This window comes from Littorina saxatilis, linkage group LG16, assembly GCF_037325665.1.
Source record: "Littorina saxatilis isolate snail1 linkage group LG16, US_GU_Lsax_2.0, whole genome shotgun sequence".
Taxonomy (NCBI): Eukaryota; Metazoa; Mollusca; class Gastropoda; order Littorinimorpha; family Littorinidae; genus Littorina; species Littorina saxatilis.
The window spans coordinates 29,689,141-29,712,582 of NC_090260.1; the positions used below are offsets into that span (position 1 = coordinate 29,689,141).

Below are 23,442 nucleotides of genomic sequence, written 5' to 3' on the forward strand. Positions count from 1 at the left end.
CTCTCTTCTCTCTCTCTCTCTGTCTTCATTATCATAATCATCGTCATCATTATCATCACATTTTTATTTTTCCCAGCTGTTTTTGTTGTCAACTTTTTAATTTGTTATGTTATCATTGTGTGTCTGTACGTCCCAAGGACAGATTGTACGAACAGGCCTAGCCTTAAATCTAAATCCTTAAAAATAAAGTTCAATTCGATTCAACTCAGTTCAATACTTACACATCATCATCTGCTCCTGTTGTTGCTCTGGTTCCAAGGGTTTGGCTCCCGGGGCGCCTGGTGCGCCTGGTCTTGCTGGCTGCCCAAACCCTGGCACTGTTGAGCACCATGTTTTGGTTTTTTTCACATTTACTATGATTTAGTCAATGTCTTGAAGCAGTTATTATTTGTACAGATTTTTTTTTTACCTATATGTATATACTCAATATTTTAAAAACTAGTCTATTGATTCATTGCTTACATTCATTTATCTGTTGTATATGCTTTGGGATCTTTACTGTGATTTAGTCAATGTTTACATGGGAAGGTGTGTGTTGTGGAGATCGCTAGATACCACTGGAATCGAATGGAAGGATAAAGAACATTATGGAACTTACTTTGATTAAGTGCGCAGTCACTCATGACGTAAGCGTAGACGCTCATCGGACAGATGGAACTGTGTAGATCTAACCAGATTAGTGTCGATGTTTCCCGAATATTCTCGTATGTCCATTAACTATATAAGTAGGGCTGCGCACACGTATTGTTGTTCTTTACCAGTCTTGCACTTGTTCTTTCTTACACTGTGCTGAGAGATATTGTCACCGTTGTTCCAGCTGTTAATAAATCTACAGAACCTACACAACTCGTTGTGTCTCCTTTGCGACAGAGAGTGGCGAAAGGAAAAACACGACAGTGTGTATCTTGAAGCAGGTATTGTACGAAATTCTTTGTCATGTGTATAGCCTATACTCAATCAAAAAAGAAAGCCTGATTTGATTCAAGAACCAAATGTGTTAAACACTGCTAGAATACAGCGTCCCCAAGAAAGGCACTCTGAAAGAACGGTACAAAGAACATAACGGATTTCCAAGTTTTTGATTAATTAATTATTTTCATTTTTCATTTTCATTTTCATTACTTTATTGTCCCATCGCTGGGAAATTCGGGTCGCTTCCTCCCAGTGGAAAGCTAGCAGCAACGGAGTCGCGCTTCCCAGGTGTCTGCGTGTTTAGGTGTATTCAGCCACCTGCACTTATGGCAGAATGACCAAGGTCTTTTACGTGCCATTGTGATGACACGGGGGTGGGACATGGCTTCCGTCTCTGGGTCTGCACATAAAGTTGACCCGTGTCCGTCCCGGCCCGAATTCGAACCTGCGACCTTCCGATCACAAGTCCAGTGCTCTACCAACTGAGCTACCGGGCCCCCAAAGGATTTTTTTTTTAAATGCGTTTTTTTTTTTGTTTTTTTTTTTCATTTATTACCCTTTCCATAGACGTTGTATTCGTCCGCCAAATCAAATATAATATTGCTTTTAAGATACCGTTTATAAGCTCAGCTTGTTGTGCAACATTTATTTCATTGATTGTATGCGGCATTTGTAATTATCTGAATGAAATTGTTTAAAACAACGGACTTCACTCGCTACTTACTTCCTCCGCCCAAGAAACTTGGCATGATGAGTGGAGCCACTGTAATGAAAAAGTATAAGACATTAAAATATTACAAATCACTCCAAGAACACGTTTTTGTTGGTTCCCGGTGGGTGTGTCTGTGTGTGTGTGTGTGTGTGTGTGTGTGTGTGTGTGTGTGTGTGTGTGTGTGTGTGTGTGTGTGTGTGTGTGTGTTTCTGTGTCTGTATGTGTCTGTGTCTGTGTGTGTGTGTGTGTATGTGTGTGTGTATGTGTGTATGTGTGCGTGTGTGTATGTGTGTGTGTGTGTGTGTGTGTATGTGTGTGTGTTTGAGAGAGAGAGAACGAGAAAGAGAGAGACAGAGAGAGAGAAACAGAGAGAGAGACAGACAGACAGAGAGAGAGAGAGAGAGAGAGAGAGAGAGAGAGAGAGCGAGAGAGAGAGAGAGAGAGAGAGAGACCGTACCGTTACCTACTCTGTGGCATACACATCTTGAAAAGCAACAAGTAAAAAAAATCAATAAATATGGGGTTCTCAATTCACATTATAAAGAAGAGGATTAGGGAGTAATTCAAAACAAAAAGCAAAAACAATAGTAAGCAGAAGAAAAACGAAGACAGTGTCACTCACTATTTCCAAGTCCAACCAAATGAGCCGGCAGAGCTGAAATTAAAGACGAATACAAAGTTATCAAAACATAAAATATGTATTAAAAAAATATATTGTCCACAACATGCACACTGTGACTGTTTTATTACACCCCCGGTATAGGGGTGTGTATAGGATTCGCTCCATGTGTTTGTTTGTTTGTTTGTGTTCGCATATAGATCTCAAGAATGAACGGACCGATCGTCACCAAACTTGGTGAACAGGTTCTATACATTCCTGAGACGGTCCTTACAAAAATTGGGACCAGTCAAACACACGGTTAGGGAGTTATTGATGGATTAAGATTCTACAAGGACTTATAGAGGGACATATTCATGGTCAAAGGGAAATAACCTTCTCAGTTGGTGGCAGTGAGAATGGTTATTTCCCTTTGACCAACGGGGGTGTTTTTCCTACCTCGGAGGAATTTCTTGTTGTTATCTGTTGTTCTCTGTTAAACCATCTCCATCATTTCTTTTCGATTTGGATTTTATTGACTATACACAAACTGATGACTTGAACAAAATCTGAATATATTCTCTCCTCGTGTGGCTTGTTTGTTTGTTTGTTTGTTTGTTTGCTTGCTTGCTTTCTTTTTGATTTTTTGTTTGTCAGTTTGTTTGTTTATTTGCATGTATCAATTTCTTCCCTCCTTTCTTTCGATCTGACTCTCTTAATTACTTTCTTCCTTTCTTTCTTTCTGTCTGTCTTTCTTTCTCTCTTTCTGTCTTTCTTTCTCTCTTTCTTTCTTTCTTTCTTTCTTTCTTTCTTTCTTTCTGTCTTTCTTTCTTTCTTTCTTTCTTTCTGTCTTTCTTTCTTTCTTTCTTTCTGTCTTTCTTTCTCTCTTTCTGTCTTTCTCTCTTTCTTTCTTTCTTTCTTTCTTTCTTTCTTTCTTAGTGTAAGAAATGGCCAATAAGAAAAGAAAATGAGAGATCAAACGCCTGAGCTTCATTGACCTCTGTAAAAAGAGGCAACTAAGAGACTACAAATTCGGTTTGAACTCGCTAAAGACGCGCACATTCAAGCCATGTGAACACTAAGGACCACCATCTCAGATCTGGCCTGGCTTGTACATGCGATAAGACGACCCCTCCATCTGGACATATACGAAAAATCAACATTCTAACTGCCTCCTGTGCTGAGTAAAAAACAAACAAGTCGCGTAAGGCGAAAATACAATATTTAGTCAAGTAGCTGTCGAACTCACCGAATGAAACTGAACGCAATGCCATTTTTCAGCGAGACCGTATACTCGTAGCATCGTCAGTCCACCGCTCATGGCAAAGGCAGTGAAATTGACAAGAAGAGCGGGGTAGCAGTTGCGCTAAGAAGGATAGCACGCTTTTCTGTACCTCTCTTTGTTTTAACTTTCTGAGCGTGTTTTTAATCCAAACATATCATATCTATATGTTTTTGGAATCAGGAACCGACAAGGAATAAGATGAAAGTGTTTTTAAATTGATTTCGACAATTTAATTTTGATAATAATTTTTATATATTTAATTTTCAGAGCTTGTTTTTAATCCGAATATAACATACTTATATGTTTTTGGAATCAGCAAATGATGGAGAATAAGATAAACGTAAATTTGGATCGTTTTATAAATTTTTATTTCTTTTTACAATTTTCCGATTTTTAATGACCAAAGTCATTAATTAATTTTTAAGCCACCAAGCTGAAATGCAATACCGAAGTCCGGGCTTCGTCGAAGATTACTTGACCAAAATTTCAAGCAATTTGGTTGAAAAATGAGGGCGTGACAGTGCTGCCTCAACTTTCACGAAAAGCCGGATATGACGTCATCAAAGACATTTATCAAAAAAATAAAAAAAACGTTCGGGGATTTCATACCCAGGAACTCTCATGTCAAATTTCATAAAGATCGGTCCAGTAGTTTAGTCTGAATCGCTCTACACACACACACACACACAGACACACAGACACACAGACACACAGACACACGCACATACACCACGACCCTCGTTTCGATTCCCCCTCGATGTTAAAATATTTAGTCAAAACTTGACTAAATATAAAAAGGTACAGTAATTTCCTTAAAAGCCACTAGTGAAAATAATTCATAACAACATGTCTAATTTACACAGGTGCATCGAGGCTGCTCATTTTTTGTATGTGACTTAGTGGAGGGGTCGTATTATCCCATGTAAAATAGCCAGGCACGATTTGAGATGCTGACCCGAAGTGTTAACAAGGGAATGAATTTGCCGTTAAAGGGACAGTACTTGTGTGAGACAACGGGTGGATAATGATGAGAACTGGGACTCACCTCCAGCTCCCTGCTCACCAGGATTAGCCGCACCACCTCCTGCAATAAACAGACGATATAAATACAGACTTTATTCATAAACATAAACGTACGATAGCAATAAACAGACGATAGCAATAAACAGACGTTAGCAAAAAAACAGACATATGCAATAAAAAGACAATATCAATAAACAGACGTTAGGAATAAACATAAACCTAAGATAGCAATAAACATAAACCTAAGGTAATAATAAACAGACGTTAGCAATATACAGACGTTAGAAATAAACCGACGTTAGCAATAAACCGACGTTAGCAATAAACATAAACGTACGATAGCAGTAAGCTGATGTATAACAGTAGCACCTCCTGCAATAATCAGACGGTAGCAATAAACAGACACTAGCAATAAACAGATGTTAGGAATGAACCGACGTTAGCAATACACATTAACGTACGATAGCAATAAGCTGACGATAGAAAAAACAGACGTTAGCAATAAACACAAACCTACCATGGCAACAAGCAGACGATAGCAATAAACAGACGTTAGCAATAAACAGACGTTAGCAATAAACCGACGTTAGCAATAAGCATAAACGTAAGATAGCAATAAACAGACATAAGCAATAAACAGACATTATAAGCAATAAACAGACATTATAAGCAATAAACAGACAGTATAAGCAATAAACAGACAGTATAAGCAATAAACAGACAGTATAAGCAATAAACAGACAGTATAAGCAATAAACAGACACTGTAAGCAATAAACAGACAGTATAAGCAATAAACAGACATTATAAGCAATAAACAGACATAAGCAATAAACAGACATTATAAGCAATAAACAGACATTTGCAAAAGAAATGACATTTGCAATAAACAGACGTTGGCAATTAACAGATATTGGTATTTTTTAGACATTGCTATTTTACATACGTTAGCAAGAAACAGGCGTTAACAATAAACAAACGTTATCAACAAACAGACGTTAGCGATAAGCATACATTAATTGGTAATATACATATGTAACAGACGTTAGCATTAAACACATTGCTCACCAGGATTAGCAGTAGCACTACCTGCAATAAACAGGGGTTAGCAATAAACAGGCGTTAGCAATAAACGGGCGTTAGCAATAAACCGACGTTACCTATAAACAAACATTGATAATTACCAAACATTGTTATTCAACAGACATTGGCAATATACATACATTGGCAATAATTATAAGGACGTTAGCACTAAGCAGACTTTACCAATACACAGACGTTAGTTATAGACACTTGCATAAATAAAAAAAAGAGACAGTAGTAATTTAGGTAATAAACAGACATTGGCGGCAAACAGACGTTAGCAATAAACAAAGAGTGTTATTAAACAGACTTTGACAAGAAACAGGTATTGGTAATAAACATACCTTGAAAATTAACTATAGCATTCCTTCAACAACAAAGCGTAGTGATCTAGTGACGTTTCCCACTTTCATTATATAATAATTATCACAAAACATCAAACTAATCGCTGATCATTTCTTGTTGTTTTTGTTGTCTTATTTGTACATCCGACATTAATTAACATCTTTAAGACTATACTCAATTCGCTTCTCGAAGGACAATTTATTTTAAAAGTTATTTTTATCTCTCTACACTAACCTGGGCTTATATGTTTTACTGTCCTGACTGCTTGTGCTTTCATGGAAATGAAATGCCAAACATTTCTGAATCGAAGCGCTCTTGATTGATTCGTGTTCTATTAAATACATTCAAACATATTGTCTTCCCCTGCATTGTCTTCTTTATTTGTGACCCTCCACCACGAAATGAGTCGCATGTCACCTTGTGCGGTTCTGCGCTAGGCTTAATATAAGTCCAGGGAGTGTCTGGTAACAGCGTAAGGGTCAACTTAGTCACAGGCTTATAAGTCTAACAGTTTTTGCTCTTTTCTAAAACGGGTTTCACCACTGGATAGAGCATAAAGAACTCTTTAGGAAAATGTAAAAATATGAAAATTATGCAAAGGTGACATGCGACTCATTTCGTGGTGGAGGGTCACATTTGACGTATTTTTCTGTACGGTTTTGGTTTAATATTTCTCTCTCCTTTTCATTTGTTCTGTTCACTACTGTTTGCTTTTCGATTTCCTTTCCTTTCCCTAAATGTCATCCTGACAAGCCTGACATTTGACATTGAAATGGTGCGGCTTTGTCTTGGTGAGTAAAAAAAACATTTTATTCTTTAACATATTAACCTACTTACTAGCACTAGTAACGTTTCTGTATGATGGTTGTAGATGATGAAGATGATGATAATTACGGTGAGGACAACAACGACGACGAATTCATCTTGATGTTACATGCACCACCACTACAATTTCTCCATGTGAGATAATAAAGTATGTATCGATTGGAGATTGGATTTCCCTTCTTTGAGTCATGTGACGTCAGAGGCCTACAAAACTTTATAATTGGGCGTTTCAGGTTGACCGAAACTTTAAAGGAACTACAAAACACACGTCATGTGTTTGATTGCATGTGTGTGTGCTGTTCAATGTCAAAACAACAACAAAGTGAGTACATGACGTGTGTTTTGTAGTTCCTTTGAAGTTTCGGTCAACCTGAAACGCCCAAATATGAAGCTTATGTGTTTGATTGCATACATGTGGATTGCATGCATGTGTGTGTGTGCTCGTTCAATCGTCAAAACAACAACAAAGTCATAAGTACCTGAAAGGAATTCGATCGATACATAAATGTTATTTGCGTTTTTGACCAAAATATGACATTTTACACAGATCTCGACAGTCATTGTTCACCTCGACCGCTATCGCGGTCTCGGAGAACAATGACTGTCTCGATCTGTGTAAAATGTCATATTTTGGTCAAACACGCAAATAACGTATATTATTGGATTGGATTGGATTGGATTGGATTGGATTTGATTTGATTTGATTTGATTTGATTTCGGCTTACCCATCCCCATCCCCATGCCCATCCCTCCTTGCATCATACTGGCCATGGCAGCCATCCCTGCGGCGTCTCCCGCTGCAGGCCCAGCGCCCCCTGTGAACACGCACGTACGACATTCAATTATATCACACTTATAGTACAGTGGTACCTCCCTTTTGCGACCTCCAAAAATCTGAGAATATTGGGTCTTAAAAAGGAGGAAGTCTTAAACGAGGGGGTAATTTTACAGAGGTTGTGAACAGAAAGTCTGAGAAAACAAGGTCTTTAAAAGGAGGGAGTCTTAAATTGGGGGTCTCAAAAGGGGGGTCCCACTGTATCGCTGAAATTGCCATTAGTGCCTCCTTTGAACACGTATCAATTATATTACACATATAGTGTTGTTTGTGTGCCGTCAGAGACGATTGGTTTAATGTTTGTTTAAGTGTGTGTGTGTGTGTGTGTGTGTGTGAGTGTGTGTCTGTGCGTGTGTGTGTGTGTGTGTGTGTGTGTGTCTGCGTTTGTGTGTGTCTGTGTTTGTGTGTGTATGTGCGTGCGTGCGTGCGTGTATGTGTGTGTGTGTGTGTGTGTGTGTGTGTGTGTGTGTGTGTGTCAATCAATCAATATGAAGCTTATATAGCGCGTATTCCGTGGGTACAGTTCTAAGCGCTTGTCGAAGAGTTGTCAACACAGGACTAACAAAGAAACTAACATCTACAGACGAACACGAACCCTATCACACACTGGCAAACCCTGATAAACATACAACAAACAACTATTTAACAACAATGTACACATCAATAGCTAGGTCCAAACAGTGTGTGTGTGTGTGTGTGTGTGTGTGTGTGTGTGTGTGTGTGTGTGTGTGTGTGTGTGTGCATTCTGCTTTCCACACGATTGGCGACCTAAGGCCTATTTAGGTGGCCATCCACATGTGGATGGCAACTTAACTGGTGGATTGTGTCCTATCACAGTGGATGGTTCCTTCACTCCAGATCTGGATTGCTACCTTATTTGTGGATTGTTACCCACAATGGAATGTAACCTAAAGAATATTGTGGATTGTTACTCGCATTTGTGGAAATGTTACTTGCACTTGTGGAAATGTTACTAATGTTTTAGTGGGTTTTTATATTTAGTCAAGTTTTGACTAAATATTTTAACATCGAGGGGGAATCGAAACGAGGGTCGTGGTGTATGTGCGTGTGTGTGTCTGTGTGTCTGTGTGTGTGTGTGTGTGTGTGTAGAGCGATTCAGACTAAACTACTGGACCGATCTTTATGAAATTTGACATGAGAGTTCCTGGGTATGAAATCCCCGAACGTTTTTTTCATTTTTTTGATAAATGTCTTTGATGACGTCATATCCGGCTTTTCGTGAAAGTTGAGGCGGCACTGTCACGCCCTCATTTTTCAACCAAATTGGTTGAAATTTTGGTCAAGTAATCTTCGACGAAGCCCGGACTTCGGTATTGCATTTCAGCTTGGTGGCTTAAAAATTAATTAATGACTTTGGTCATTAAAATCTGAAAATTGTAAAAAAAAATAAAAATTTATAAAACGATCCAAATTTACGTTTATCTTATTCTCCATCATTTGCTGATTCCAAAAACATATAAATATGTTATATTCGGATTAAAAACAAGCTCTGAAAATTAAATATATAAAAATTATTATCAAAATTAAATTGTCGAAATCAATTTAAAAACACTTTCATCTTATTCCTTGTCGGTTCCTGATTCCAAAAACATATAGATATGATATGTTTGGATTAAAAACACGCTCAGAAAGTTAAAACAAAGAGAGGTACAGAAAAGCGTGCTATCCTTCTTAGCGCAACTACTACCCCGCTCTTCTTGTCAATTTCACTGCATTTGCCATGAGCGGTGGACTGACGATGCTACGAGTATACGGTCTTGCTGAAAAATGGCATTGCGTTCAGTTTCATTCTGTGAGTTCGACAGCTACTTGACTAAATATTGTATTTTCGCCTTACGCGACTTGTTTTTCTATTGAGAACAGAAAGTGTAAAGTAAAAGCTCCTGCTGAATTTATTTTCAAAACTTTACCAGAAATTGAGTAGACCTATCAAGCCCCCAAACCAAACGTTCGATGTAAGGACCAATGACACTGACAGATCCTCTATTTTTTTGTTTATAAAGACAAGAGACTGGGTGGCCGAGTGGTAACGCACTTGCGCTCGGAAGCGAGAAGTTGCGAGTTCGACTCTGGGTCAGGGCGTTAGCAATTTTCTCCGGTTCAAGTGTTAGTCTTTCGGTTGAGACGAAAAACCGAGGTCCCTTCGTGTACACTACATTGGGGTGTGCACGTTAAAGATCCCACGATTGACAAAAGGGTCTTTCCTGGCAAAATTGTATAGGCATAGATAAAAATGTCCACCAAAATACCCGTGTGACTTGGAATAATAGGCCGTGAAAAGTAGGATATGCGCCGGAATGGCTGCGATCTGCTGGCCGATGTGAATGCGTGATGTATTGTGTAAAAAAATTCCATCTCACACGGCATAAATAAATCCATGCGCCTTGGATATGTGCGCGATATAAATTGCATAAAAAAAATTAATTAAAAAAAATAAAAACATAAATCCCTGCGCTTAGAACTGTACCCACGGAATACGCGGGATATAAGCCTCATATTGATTGATTGATTGATTGATTGAAAAATGAACAAAATAAATACGGAAACACCCCACAAGACTAAACTACAGAAACTCATAAGTAAAAATGCTTTTGATCGTCAAACAGCGTGCTATGACATGTGTTTAAAAAAATAAGTTTCGTCTAGAGCTCGTACTGAGTCTTACTGTGGTATGGCACTCAGTGTCAGTGCCAGTAGGTGTGTGTCAGTGTCATTAGTCACTGTTTGTGTGTGTGTGTGTGTGTGCTTCGTTTGTTTGTTTGTTTGTTTTTAATGGTTGTTATTGTGGTGTTTTTCGTTTTTGTTGTCAACATTAATCAGTTCATATCAATGTCATATGATATGTTTTGTAAATTGACAATGAACCGCTAAATATGATTTCAAAGCATCAAATTCATTATTTTTTTTAAAAAGTTTAAATATTTACCAATAAATTTGTTCAAGTGAAGAGTTCAAAGGTGCCTGCTGCCAAATTGTTCGCACAATTGCAGATTAACTGGAAATCATACGAGTGCATGGGAAGAAATATTTTCCAACATGATACCGGGCAGAACTGAAACCGTCACAGTCATCATTTTGCACAAGACAAGTCAGTCTCCGTCAAGCCCCAAGATATATCAAATCGGCAGACAAGGTTTAATGACCGAACAAATTGTAACTTCTAACCGACTTGGTCTTCGGGTCACAGCAGAGGACGACAATAGCTTAATGGTTTCATTTGTGCTGAATTACAGCTTTTCACTTTTTTACTTTCAAAAAACCCGTTTTTACAATTTTGTTTCTAAAATCATAATTAAATATTTTCCGGGCCATTCACGTCTATGTTTAACATTGCAACTGTCGGTAAAACCGTACTCTATGGATATTGTGTGCAGTTGGTATGAGGTCAAAGACTACAGACGAAAAAAAAACCAGAAAAAAACTGACATAAATATTGCTCAACTGTCGGCCAGCAGTTTTACTGCCCGGTATTGTAATAGATAAGTGCATTGCGTAAACATGACATTTGAAAAAAAAATCACCCTAACCCTAACCCTAACCCTAACCCTAATCCACGACAACGGCTACCTAGAGACGTAAAATATTTTCACAGTAAAAAAACCAAACGCACATCATCAAAAAAGATGATTGATATTTAATCTAAAATAGACTAGAATAAGAGTAAAAACAACATGGGTGGAAGTTGGTGGCCATTCAACGTGTTTTTGTAAAACATGAACTCGTGGTAGTAAAGTTGGTTGGATTTGGTTGCGTATGAAAACGACCAGTGGCATTACAGGAACAAATTGATTCCCATCACAAAAAAAGTCAACGGAGATCGCTTCATCATAGTTATCTCTAAACGTCCAAGGCATAATGGTTGGGTGAAAATGAAACATAAAAAAGTTGTTTCAGTATTTCTTAGGCAACCGTCCAGACTCACTACCACCGATTTTAGAGACAAAGAAAAATATCTTCAAAAATGCACTTTTTACGTGTTTTGGCAGAAATCTTTTTTGGGGATCTTAGAAAAGGTTCTAAAGAATGTTTTGACAAAGAAGCTTTCATCAATGTTTTACCGAAGAGTAGTTACAACAATTTTTCCAACGAATTTCATTCTTGTTTTTTTTAAGTGCAAGGCCAGAATACGACTGTATACCCGGAGAGAAGGTTTTTAATCCCCACCAAAATTCCGTGGTAATGAAACCAAATCTTTAAATTGGCAATATTCCTGACTTCTGACAAACATTTTGCGACCCATTTGCCCATCTTTTCTTTTTGTTAATTGGCCAAATCGATTGATTAAAGTTTGAATTTTAGGTAACCAAATTTGGAATAGTAGTGCTGTCGAGTGAGTTCACTAAAATTTGATGAGTCTGGGTTTTTGTCGCCCATATGACTGTAGAAAACAGAGCATTTCTCCAAAAAACTGTTTTGATTAATAATCTTAGGTGGGTGGTAATGCCCCTTTTCTTAGGTAGCAAAATCCAAGAAATAGGTATGTGTGTGTGTGTGTGTGTGTGTGTGTGTGTGTGTGTGTGGGTGTGTGTGTACCCATGTTTCCACAGGTTTGGTTGCCTAAATCACCATAAGGCAACTATCCACACGTGGATGGCAACCTAAACTCTGGATGGCAACCTAATTGTGTGGATGCTCGCTTCATTTAACACCGTTAAATTGACTTTTTTGACGGAAAGAATGTCATAACAATGTTCAAAATGACATTCTTTCCGTCCTCTATAGGCGACGAAATAGGTCAAATTTTGTGCATTTTTTAGTGCAAAATTCTTCGATGCCGGAGCGAGTACTGCACCCAGTGCTGTTGTAGTGCAAGTGCACTAGAAAGGCACTACACCCAGTGCCGCCTCTTAGGTAACCATCCACACTTTAGGTGCGTGTGTGTGTGTGTGTGTGTTTTAGGTTTGTGTGTGGTTTTGTTGTTGTTGTAATGGGGGTCACTGATCTCGTCTGTCTGTCCACTCAAAAGACCGCTGTATCAAAGATCAGTGACCGTAACGGGTTTAGTTTGGTCACAATTAAACGTTCCTTTGACATACTTTTCTGGTTTGTTTGTTTTTTCATCTGAAAACGACAGAGAAATCTACCACACTAACCTCCCATCATGCTGGCCAGGTTCCCCATCATGGCCCCCATGGGGTTGGCGGCACCTCCTCCCCCACCTCCCATGGCCTGGGCAATAGCTGAAACGCAACCATCAAGTTTATACAATTAGACTTGTTCTACCACGAGAAATTGCCCATGGGCTGGGTAATGACTGAAACACAACCACCCAGTTCATACACTTAGACTTGCTATACCACGAGAAATTGCCTATGGGCTGGGTAATGACTGAAACACAACCATCCAGTTCATACAATTAGACTAGCTACACCACGAGAAATTGCCAATGGGCTGGGTAATGACTGAAACACAACCATCCAGTTCATACAATTAGACTTGCTATACCACGAGAAATTGCCTATGGGCTGGGTAATGACTGAAACACAACCATCCAGTTCATACAATTAGACTTGCTATACCACGAGAAATTGCCTATGGGCTGGGTAATGACTGAAACACAACCATCCAGTTCATACAATTAGACTTGCTATACCACGAGAAATTGCCTATGGGCTGGGTAATGACTGAAACACAACCATCCAGTTCATACAATTAGACTTGCTATACCACGAGAAATTGCCTATGGGCTGGGTAATGACTGAAACACAACCATCCAGTTCATACAATGAGACCTGCTATACCACGAGATAATACTTCATTGCAAACATATGATTGCATACAATAAAACAAACCTGCCAAAACTATGAGAAAGTGCTAAATTAACATAAATTTTCATTAAATAATCATTATTAACATTAAGGATGAAATATATGACTAATCCTTAATCATTTAATTGTCTCGCTTGTGTCTTCTGAACAAGCTTTGGACACATTGTCAGAGAAGTCCTGTGCTTGTGTGTAGACACCAAGGGGGATAAGGCCTAAAAAAAAAAAATAGGTGTGGTTACGGTAACCCGACCTACCCTATTTTTGGGGGCCGACCCTATAACTTTTTATTACATTTGTCAAAAAAATACACACAAAAAACAAGTAAACGAGTGCAGAAAACGCAATGAAAGCGAAAGCGCCCGAGTCGCACACTTATTTCCCTGTCAAGTAGGTTTAATTTGTACACATTAGAAAAAAAAGTTTAAAAAAAAAAAGTGATTGCCTACCTTCCTACCCTATTTTTTTTGGCTATGTTACCGTAACCACACCTATTATTTTTTTGGCCTAAGGCACTAGCAGGTCTGCACATAAGTTGACCTGCAAAACCATAACAAATCTCCACCCTTTTGTAGTTTTATGTGTGTGTTTTTTGCTCGCTTGTTTGCTTGCTGAATTGCTTGTCTGTCGGGGTCAAACCACTCACCTCCCATCATTCCAGCGTTGAGAGAGGGTGGAGAGGCAGCTTGTCCAAACATGCCGGCCCCTCCCATACCTGTAATGGCCAGAAACACCACTGTCCACTCTTCCACACATCACAACATTTCATCGAACAGTTCAGATTGAAACAATCCAAAAACAAAGAGACTGCCAACGTTCCAAAATTCAGAATCAAAAAACAAGAAAGGTATAGGTTGTTGGATCGTTTGTTATTGACAAAACAATAATTGTATTGTTTTGTCAATAAAAAAACCTTCCAACAACCTACCTTTCTTGGTTTTTGAGTTCAGATTGAAGCCTATTATTAACTGGGCAAAGTCGACTTCGCGAAGCTCGCTGCACGAAACTTTTTCGTTGTATTTCGGTAAAAAGACATCGTGATATCATACAAATGGATTTTTAGCACAAATAAGCTTTCTTATACAGAGGGGGGGGGGGGGGGAGTAAACGCATGCAAAAGGGCGCCAACGCGTGTACTAGCATGAAGAACAACCACGGTATTCTTTTTCTACTTTCTACTTATACGCGCGCATATATTAATATTGGGGCGGGGATATAGCTCAGTTGGTAGCGCGCTGGATTTGTATTCAGTTGGCCGCTGTCAGCGTGAGTTCGATCCCAGGTTCGGCGGAAATTTATTTCAGAGTCAACTTTGTGTGCAGACTCTCTTCGGTGTCAGAACTCCCCCCCTCCCCGTGTACACTACATTGGGTGTGCACGTTAAAGATCCCACGATTGACAAAAGGGTCTTTCCTGGCAAAATTGCTTAGGCACAGTTAATAATTATCTACCTATACCCGTGTGACTTGGAATAATAGGCCGTGAAAGGTAAATATGCGCCGAAATGGCTGCAATTACTGGCCGTATAAAATTTCATCTCACACGGCATCACTGCAGAGCGCCTAGAACAGTTACTGTACCCACGGAATATGCGCGATATAAGCGTCATTGATTGATTGATTGATTGAATATTTGAATATATAAATTCATGCATTCACATGCACGTACATGTATGCAAACACATTTCTAAATATTCAAATGCGTCAATAAAATCTGTATGCATGAGAGCATCCGTAACACTATATTTACGACATAATTGCGATCGTTTATGGTCTCGTGTGTCATTTTGCTCATGAACGATAAACATTCACTGCTTTATTTTCAATTTCATTTTTATTTTTGTAGTCTGCCCGTTGTCTGTCGCCAAGCTAGCCCTAAAGTCGTTGCAATCGAACCTTTGCTCAGTCCCTTTCTTATCTCGGATATTTATTTAGGTTTTCAAGCATGCGCAAGTTTGAACTTCAGAAAGATATCAAGGATGTCATGCATATACACACTTTACTTTTTATCACACCCTGGTCGTTTGTTTCTCATCCGAGATATCCGTCGATGTCTTGAAGCATTTATGATACGCAATTTTCGATCAAACATCATTTCATGGTTTGCAAGCCTTGTATTTACATAAACTTTGCCAACAAATTATTGCAACCGCATTAATTCCGCTGTCATTTCATTCAAACTTTATATGCCAGTCAAGCCGGTTTTTTAGGGTACGCTTATTTGCGCGGCGGTCACGTGATCCCTGTAAAATAAATCTGTAATCCAAAAGATGATCCAGATAGTCGAGTGAACGGCCTTAACTGGCATATCAAATTTGCAATGATAGGAAACGCTTTTATTTGGGCGCGAAGTTTGTTGCAATAATTGTTTGGCAAAGTTTATATTTACCGCGTTTTTGATGTTTGCACAAATTTATGATGAAAACGTGCAAGTTCTTATCCCATGCATGTTCCCTTCTTATTCTAAAACTCAGGTACCTCTGTTTTAAGGTCTCGTATAATCCGAGAACTTGAGAAAATGAGGCGGTACCGTATAATGGGCCGGCACGGTTGGCCTAGTAGTAAGGCGTCCGCCCCGTGATCGGGAGGTCGTGGGTTCAAACCCCGGCCGGGTCATACCTAAGACTTTAAAATTGGCAATCTAGTGGCTGCTCCGCCTGGCGTCTGGCATTATGGGGTTAGTGCTAGGACTGGTTGGTCCGGTGTCAGAATAATGTGACTGGGTGAGACATAAAGCCTGTGCTGCGACTTCTGTCTTGTGTGTGGCGCACGTTATATGTGACCCTCCACCACGGAATGAGTCGCATGTCACCTTTGCATGATTTTTATATGTTTACATTTTCTTAAAACTTTTTTAAAGCTCTATCCAGTGGTGAAAACCGTTTTAGAAAAGAGCAAAAACTGTTTGAGTTATAAGCCTGTAACTAAGGTGATCCTCACACTGTTACCAGACACTCCCCGGACTTATATTAAGCCTAGCGCAGAACCGCGCGAGGGGACATGCGACTCATTTCGTGGTGGAGGGTCACATATGTCAAAGCAGCACCGCCCTGATATGGCCCTTCGTGGTCGGCTGGGCGCTAAGCAAACAAACAAACAAACAAACCGTATGTAACCGAGTGCCGAAACACTACGATCACCTCGGGAAGCGAAGTGCAATCAAACAGGATTGAAAATGTTAGGGCTAATTTCTTAGCCCTATAAAAACTGTTATGCAAACCCGAAGGTTTCCATGAACATACAGACAATCGGAAACCACCAGACCCCATCACAAACAGAACTCTACAAACCACAGGTGTTGACTTTAAAGGCCAACAACTCGGGTGCAGAGTCCGTTGTGAAAGGAGCGGTAGCCTCCCCTGTCACACGTATAATGGAGGGTCTTGAAACTGAGCTCCCACTGCAGTTACAAGAAAGCCTGCATCAGACAGGCCTAATACATCAAGACCTACCTTAAACTTATTCGTACTTATATTTGCTCAAAGGTAAAGGTCAAGGTATTCCCATAACCATCTGGTTGTAGGGTAGAGAGATGCTAGAGATCTCAACTTCTCCGGGGCCAGCTTTGTGAGGGCGGTGCGCATCTCCTCTCCCTCGCTGTCTTCGCCTTCCCCGGTGTAACACGAAATTTTTACTCCACGAAAAATTTACTCCGGAGTACAAATTTCGTACGAAATTCTTACTCCGAGTACACATTTCGTACGAGAAAAGAACTCCCCAAGGCACGAAAAAATTACTCCCTCCACGAAATGTTTACTCCCCATTTTTTTTCACTTCCAGTAAAAATCTCGTACGCAAAAATGGGATGCGGGCGAAGGGATAATGCCAATATGTGATCTCGCGCAAACGAATGTCGCGCTAGCCTCCCTCCACTCCTTCCACCACCAAGACTAACAGGGGACAAGGGAGTCAAAATTTCGTACACCTGGCATGGGAAGTTAAATTGCTCGTGTTAGGGTGAAGTAATTTATTCGCTTTTTTATTCGCAGGGGAGTAACATTTGTGTACGAAATGTTAACTCGGAACTCACCTGTCGTGGGGAGTAATTTTCTCGTGTAATGGGGGAGTGCTTTTTTCGTAAAGGGAGTAACATTTTCGTACGAAATTTTTACTCCGGAGTAAAAATCTCGTGGGAGTAATTTTCTCGTGTTACACCGGCCCTGAATAGGGTCAGGTAGCCATTACCAGCTGGGGGGCCTGGAGAGCGCTGGGACAAAATCGGGTATTTGTATTTGCCCCGAGTGGGGCACGAACCACGACCTCCAGCGTGAGGGGTAAGCACTCTAACCACTGCGCCAATCCGATGTTCTTGTAAAAGGGACTGCGCCTCTAAACCCCAGCGTGTTGACACAAGCACTGACCTCCCATGCCTTGCATGGCATTCGCTGCTCCGCCGCCCATTCCGCCCATTCCGCCTCCCATCAAAGCTGCAAGCAAAGGTGGTTTACATGTGAACATCATAATTGTAGCAACAAGAAATACAAAAATATGAAGGGGTGTAGTAGGATATGCTACAAAATAACTAAATTTAAAAGGAAGCACCAATGCGCCATCATCATCATCATCATCATCATAATCATTATCATCATCATCATCGTCATCATCATCATCCTCGTCGTCGTCGTCGTCGTTATTTGTGCCATTGCCTTAATATCAAGAGGAGCACCTCTTCCATACGATAGCCTTTTTTTGTCTTTATCTTTTTTATTGTAGCGAACATCGTCTATTAAGCAGCAAGATCGTGTGATTAGGAAAGATATCTTACCGCCCATTCCCATGCTCGCCATGCTCTGAGACATTGCTTGGTTGTTCGCTGTAAGCATACGAAATACATAACAGTTATCACAAAAGACAATCACGAACACTCGACTGCACCTCCCATCTGCCACACACACACCACTCCCCCCCCCCCTCCCCACCCACACACACAAAGACATTCACCTACACACACACACACACACACACACACACACACACACACACACACAGCCATTCACACACACTCACACCCACAAACACACGCAAACACACACACACACATACATTCATCTACACACACACACACACACACACACACACACACATGATCACACACACTCTCACACACACACACACACACACACACACACACACACACACACACACACACACACACACACACACACACAGAGCCATTCACACACACTCACACCCACAAACACACGCAAACACACACACACACATACATTCATCTACACACACACACACACACACACACACACACACACATGCTCACACACACTCTCACACACACACACATACACACACACACATGCTCACACACACACACACACACACATACATTCACACACACACACACACACACACACACCCCTCCCCCACCTCCTACTCCCACACTCACCCAACATGTTGGCACACTGGAAGGAGGGCGTGGACCACTGCCCAGTCTCCTGACACATGATGGGGCTGGCGATGTTGTCGGCCTGGTAACCCGGGTCGCACGTGTAGGTGGCTGTCGACCCCACCCTGTCGCCACTGATCATGATCTGAGCGTTAGGCATCACTGGCGTCGGGCCGCAGAGAACTGTAAAACGCAAGATGTTGAGAGGTTGAGACGGGCGCGGTGGCGCTGTAGATAAGACATCGGCCTCCTAATCGGATGGTCGTGAGTTCAAATCCCGACCGCTGCCGCTTGGTGGGTTAAGGGTGGAGATTTTTGCGATCTCCCAGGTCAACTTATTTACAGACCTGCTAGTGCCCTATCCCCCTTCGTGTGTACACACAATCACAAAACCAAGTGCGCACAGAAAAGATCCTGTAATCCATGTCAGAGTTCGGTGGGTTATAGAAACACAAAAATACCCAGCATGCTTCCCTCGAAAGCGGCGTATGGCTGCTTGAATGGCGGGGTAAATACGGTTATACACGTAAAAACCCACTCGTGCAAAAACATGAGTGAACATGGGAGTGTATGCCCATGAACGAAGAAGAAGGAGAAGAAGAAGAAATAAACAAGCGACTGTATTCCTCTTTCCAAAAGTAACCAACAGTGACGCAATAACCGTACCTTGGGTGCATGTCACGTTGACCTTGGGAAGTGTCCAGGCTCCCGAGTTGCACATGATGATAGCTTCCGCCCCCTTGTAGCCCCTCTCACACCGGTAGGTGGCCAGGGAGCCATGGGGCCGGCTAGGGTTGTCGTAGGTCAAGGACGCGCCGTTGTAATCGGGGGCAAGGCCGCAAGGAATGGGAAGACCTGTGCGAGACACGAGGATGTTTAAAGACGTGCTAATGTAGAGAGAGTGGGGGTGGGGGGGAGAGAGGGTGGAGGAGCGAATTAGAGAGAGAGGGGAGAGACGGCGGATAGAGAGAAAGCGAAAGAGAGAGAGCGAAAGAGAGAGAGATAAAGAGAGAGAAGGGGAGAGAGAGCAAAATGAGCGAAAGGGAGAGAGAGATAGAGAGAGAGAGAGAGAGAGAGAGAGAGAGAGAGAGAGAATGGAAGAGATAGCACAGAGAGAGAGAGAGAGAAAGAGAGAGAGAGAGAGAGAGAAGAGCAGAGAGAGAGAGAGACTCGAGAGAGAGAGACTCGAGAGAGAGAGAGACTCGAGAGAGACTCGAGAGAGAGAGAGAGAGGGGGAGAGAGAAAAAGAGAGAGAGAGAGAGAGAGAGAGCAGAGAGAGAGAGAGACTCGAGAGAGAGAGACTCGAGAGAGAGAGAGAGAGACTCGAGAGAGAGAGAGACTCGAGAGAGAGAGAGAGAGACTCGAGAGAGAGAGAGAGAAAGAGCAGAGAGAGAGAGAGAGAGAGAGAGAGAGACTCGAGAGAGAGAGAGACTCGAGAGAGAGAGAGAGAAAGAGAGAGAGAGAGACTCGAGAGAGAGAGAGAGAAAGAGCAGAGAGAGAGAGAGAGAGAGAGAGAGAGAGAGAGAGAGAGAGAGAGAGAGAGAGAGACTCGAGAGAGAGAGAGAGAAAGAGCAGAGAGAGAGAGAGAGAGAGAGAGAGCGAGAGAGAGAGAGAGAGAGAGAACTTTCTTGGACAGAGCAGCGTCACGTTTACCTGGTAAAACGTTGGAAGCCGGTGCAGCGGTTGGAGCCGGAGCCGCGATTCCCTCCACTGAAACAACGAGCAAGGTCAGTTACAAGTTCCGGATATACCCGTACCTGGGAGACAATTAGTTAAGTAGCTAACTAGCAAACAGATCCGGACAATGTGTGACAAACAATACACAGTAATAAATCAAAACTGTTCTGCTTGCAAGACAAGTAACATGATTACCTGTTTTTCTGTCGTCAAGTCTTTGTTGGAAAGTAACCAAAGCATTCTTTCCTGTGAACAAACAGACACACATTATTAAAATAGGTAAAGAACATGTTGTTGTGGTGTTTTTATAAAAATGTTATCAACAGAACGATTGGTGGTGCAAATCGACCATGGAGACACTGCACTGCACAAAATGCACATCCAGTCTTGAGTCGAGCGTTTGAAAATGCCTGAGCCTGAAGGCGGGTAACTTGCACCTCTTGGTATCAGTCTGCCTTAGACATGAGGATGACAGTTGGCAAAATGGCCAGAATAGCGCGCTTTATTCCCCCCTCTGCTTCTTTACCTCTGTAAACTTGTAGAGCTAGTTATTTTTCGATAATGACCCAGCAACCAAACAAATAACGAGCCAGCAACAGCCTGAATCCTCGATAGTGCAATGGGTTGAGAAGCTGTTCTGTTTTGGTACTACTTTTGCGACTGAAAAGTTCCGAACGCTCTATACGTACGAAATATACATCTCTGGAGCAAACAATACAAACATACCGCATTTAAATTAACAACTACAGGCCTGAACACATGAATCTCCATATAAAATCCATGAGTTCGGTTGTTTTCTGAATATAGATCTGCTGTGCACACACCGTTCATCACAAGCAAATTCCCAAGGCAAGTAACTCATACTCTTGCCGACAAGAGTAGTTCCCCTTCTTTTAACGCAGTTTCTTCGACAACACTGACTGCAATCCGACGGTCAGTTTTCAACAATATTTCATTTTATAAACAGATCACACGCAACCAAATGCACACATCTCATCAATTTAAACAACATAAAGCGGTTTCATACACTATTTTCCCCAAAAAACTGAACTTCATACAGTAATTAACGTTGGAACACGGGTGCAAAAGTTCGTCTGCTAGTCCCATTTGACGAAAGAACATTATCTTTAGCGATACTAAAACATAAACAGAACACACAATATCTTCCTTTACCGCCACAGCAGAATAACAGCTTATCTGTGTACTTGATTTTAGTCTAAAACAGAAAAACTGACAAGAAGTGTTAACAGAATGGAATGATTTGCACGGAACTATACAACCGCGCATTAATCGATCGCCTGCGCAGGTTGACTGGTTGAGTGATTCGGATTCGATCAAACTTTCGCACAAAAACTCCTGTTTTCTTTGAATAACTGAAGAAAGGGGGAATAAAGAGGTTACACACCTCGTCTCAGTGATTATTAAAAATAATGGTCTCAGTTCGCGGTCATGAAAAAGCTCGCTGAAGCTCGCATTTTTCATGATCCGCTAACTTCGACCATTATTTTTAATAATCACTGAGACTCGGCATGTAACCTCTACGTATTTACCTGCATAGAACTAAGGCGCGTCTGCCGCGGCAGTGTGTGTGTGTGTGTGTGTGTGTGTGTGTGTGTGTGTGTGTGTGTGTGTGTGTGTGTGTGTACCCCCGTTTCCACAGGTTTGGTTGCCTAAATCACCATAAGGCAATCATCCACACGTGGATGGCAACCTAAACTCTGGATGGCAACCTAATTGTGTGGATGGTCGCTTCATTTAACACCGTTAAATTGACTTTTTTGACGGAAAGAATGTCATAACAATGTTCAAAATGACATTCTTTCCGTCCTCTATAGGCGACGAAATAGGTCAAATTTTGTGCATTTTTTAGTGCAAAATTCTTCGATGCCGGAGCGAGTACTGCACCCAGTGCTGTTGTAGTGCAAGTGCACTAGAAAGGCACTGCACCCAGTGCCGCCTCTTAGGTAACCATCCACACTTTAGGTGCGTGTGTGTGTGTGTTTGTGTGTGTGTGTGTGTGTGTGTGTAGCAGCTTTGAATTCAAAATACCCGGCTGGAGTTGTACGCCGTCGCACACGTGCTCACCGTAAATTTTGACGAAGTAGTCGAAGAATCCTTTGAAGTCGAAATCGACTTGCGCAGCATTGGGGGCCTGAGTTTGCATCTGCGTGTTCGTCTGCTGTTGCTGCATCTGCTGCTGTTGTTGCTGCTGTTGCTGCATTGCCTGCATCTGCTGCATCTGCATCTGTGGGTTCTGTTGCTGCTGTTGCTGCATCTGCTGCTGCATCGCCTGCATCTGCTGCATCTGCATCTGTGGGTTCTGTTGCTGCTGTTGCTGTTGTTGTTGTTGCTGTTGCTGCATTTGTGCCTGTAGAAGAGCCTGCATGGATTGCTGCTGGTTTGGCATGGGGCTTGGAAGCATCGACACTGGGGAAAGAAGATATGTGATTTATCTAGACGCAGTTGACTATACAATCATGTTTGTTTTTTGTTTTTTTATAGAAGAAGAAATTTAAGTTCAAGGCCTGCCTTGATTGAGCCTGAAGTTGACCTCGAGAAGATTACAATCATGTTATATAGAAGAAGAAAGTTAAGTTTAAGGCCTGTTTTGATTGAGCCCGCAGTGGACCTCGAGAATACCTCGCTAAGTCTTTTTTTTACCAAAATGTCAATTAAAGCTTCGTACAGTAGACTGTTGTGCCATGATTCACGTTATGACGTTTTCGCGAACTTTGTTTAGCTTTTGACGTCAGAGATTGCACTTCGAAATAAAGAGGATTAAAAAGAGAGGGCTCTATGGTTGTTGTTGTTTCTTTTTTTTTTTAATCGGTATCATAATTTTATGTCATGGAAGGATGCTCTTCTCCCAGGACAGATCCATGGTGATTTACACGATTCTTTCTTTCTTTATTTATTTGCTGTTTAACGTCGTTTTCAACCACGAAGGTTATTCACGACTTGT

General features: G+C 41.2%; 1 protein-coding gene across 1 annotated transcript; it reads right to left on the reverse strand.

The window, feature by feature from the left end:
* Nucleotides 1–221: 221 nt before the first annotated feature.
* On the reverse strand, nt 222–22,901 carry LOC138950772 (homeotic protein female sterile-like; the record flags this gene model as incomplete). The annotated part of the gene is given in 14 exon segments (XM_070322497.1): nt 222–317; nt 1,637–1,675; nt 2,247–2,279; nt 4,553–4,591; nt 7,508–7,597; nt 12,732–12,818; nt 14,050–14,118; nt 17,764–17,829; nt 18,168–18,215; nt 18,804–18,986; nt 19,470–19,658; nt 20,457–20,513; nt 20,676–20,726; nt 22,566–22,901. Coding segments are annotated over 14 exon segments (1,369 nt in total), but the record flags the coding sequence as incomplete, so codon positions are not given.
* Nucleotides 22,902–23,442: the final 541 nt, after the last annotated feature.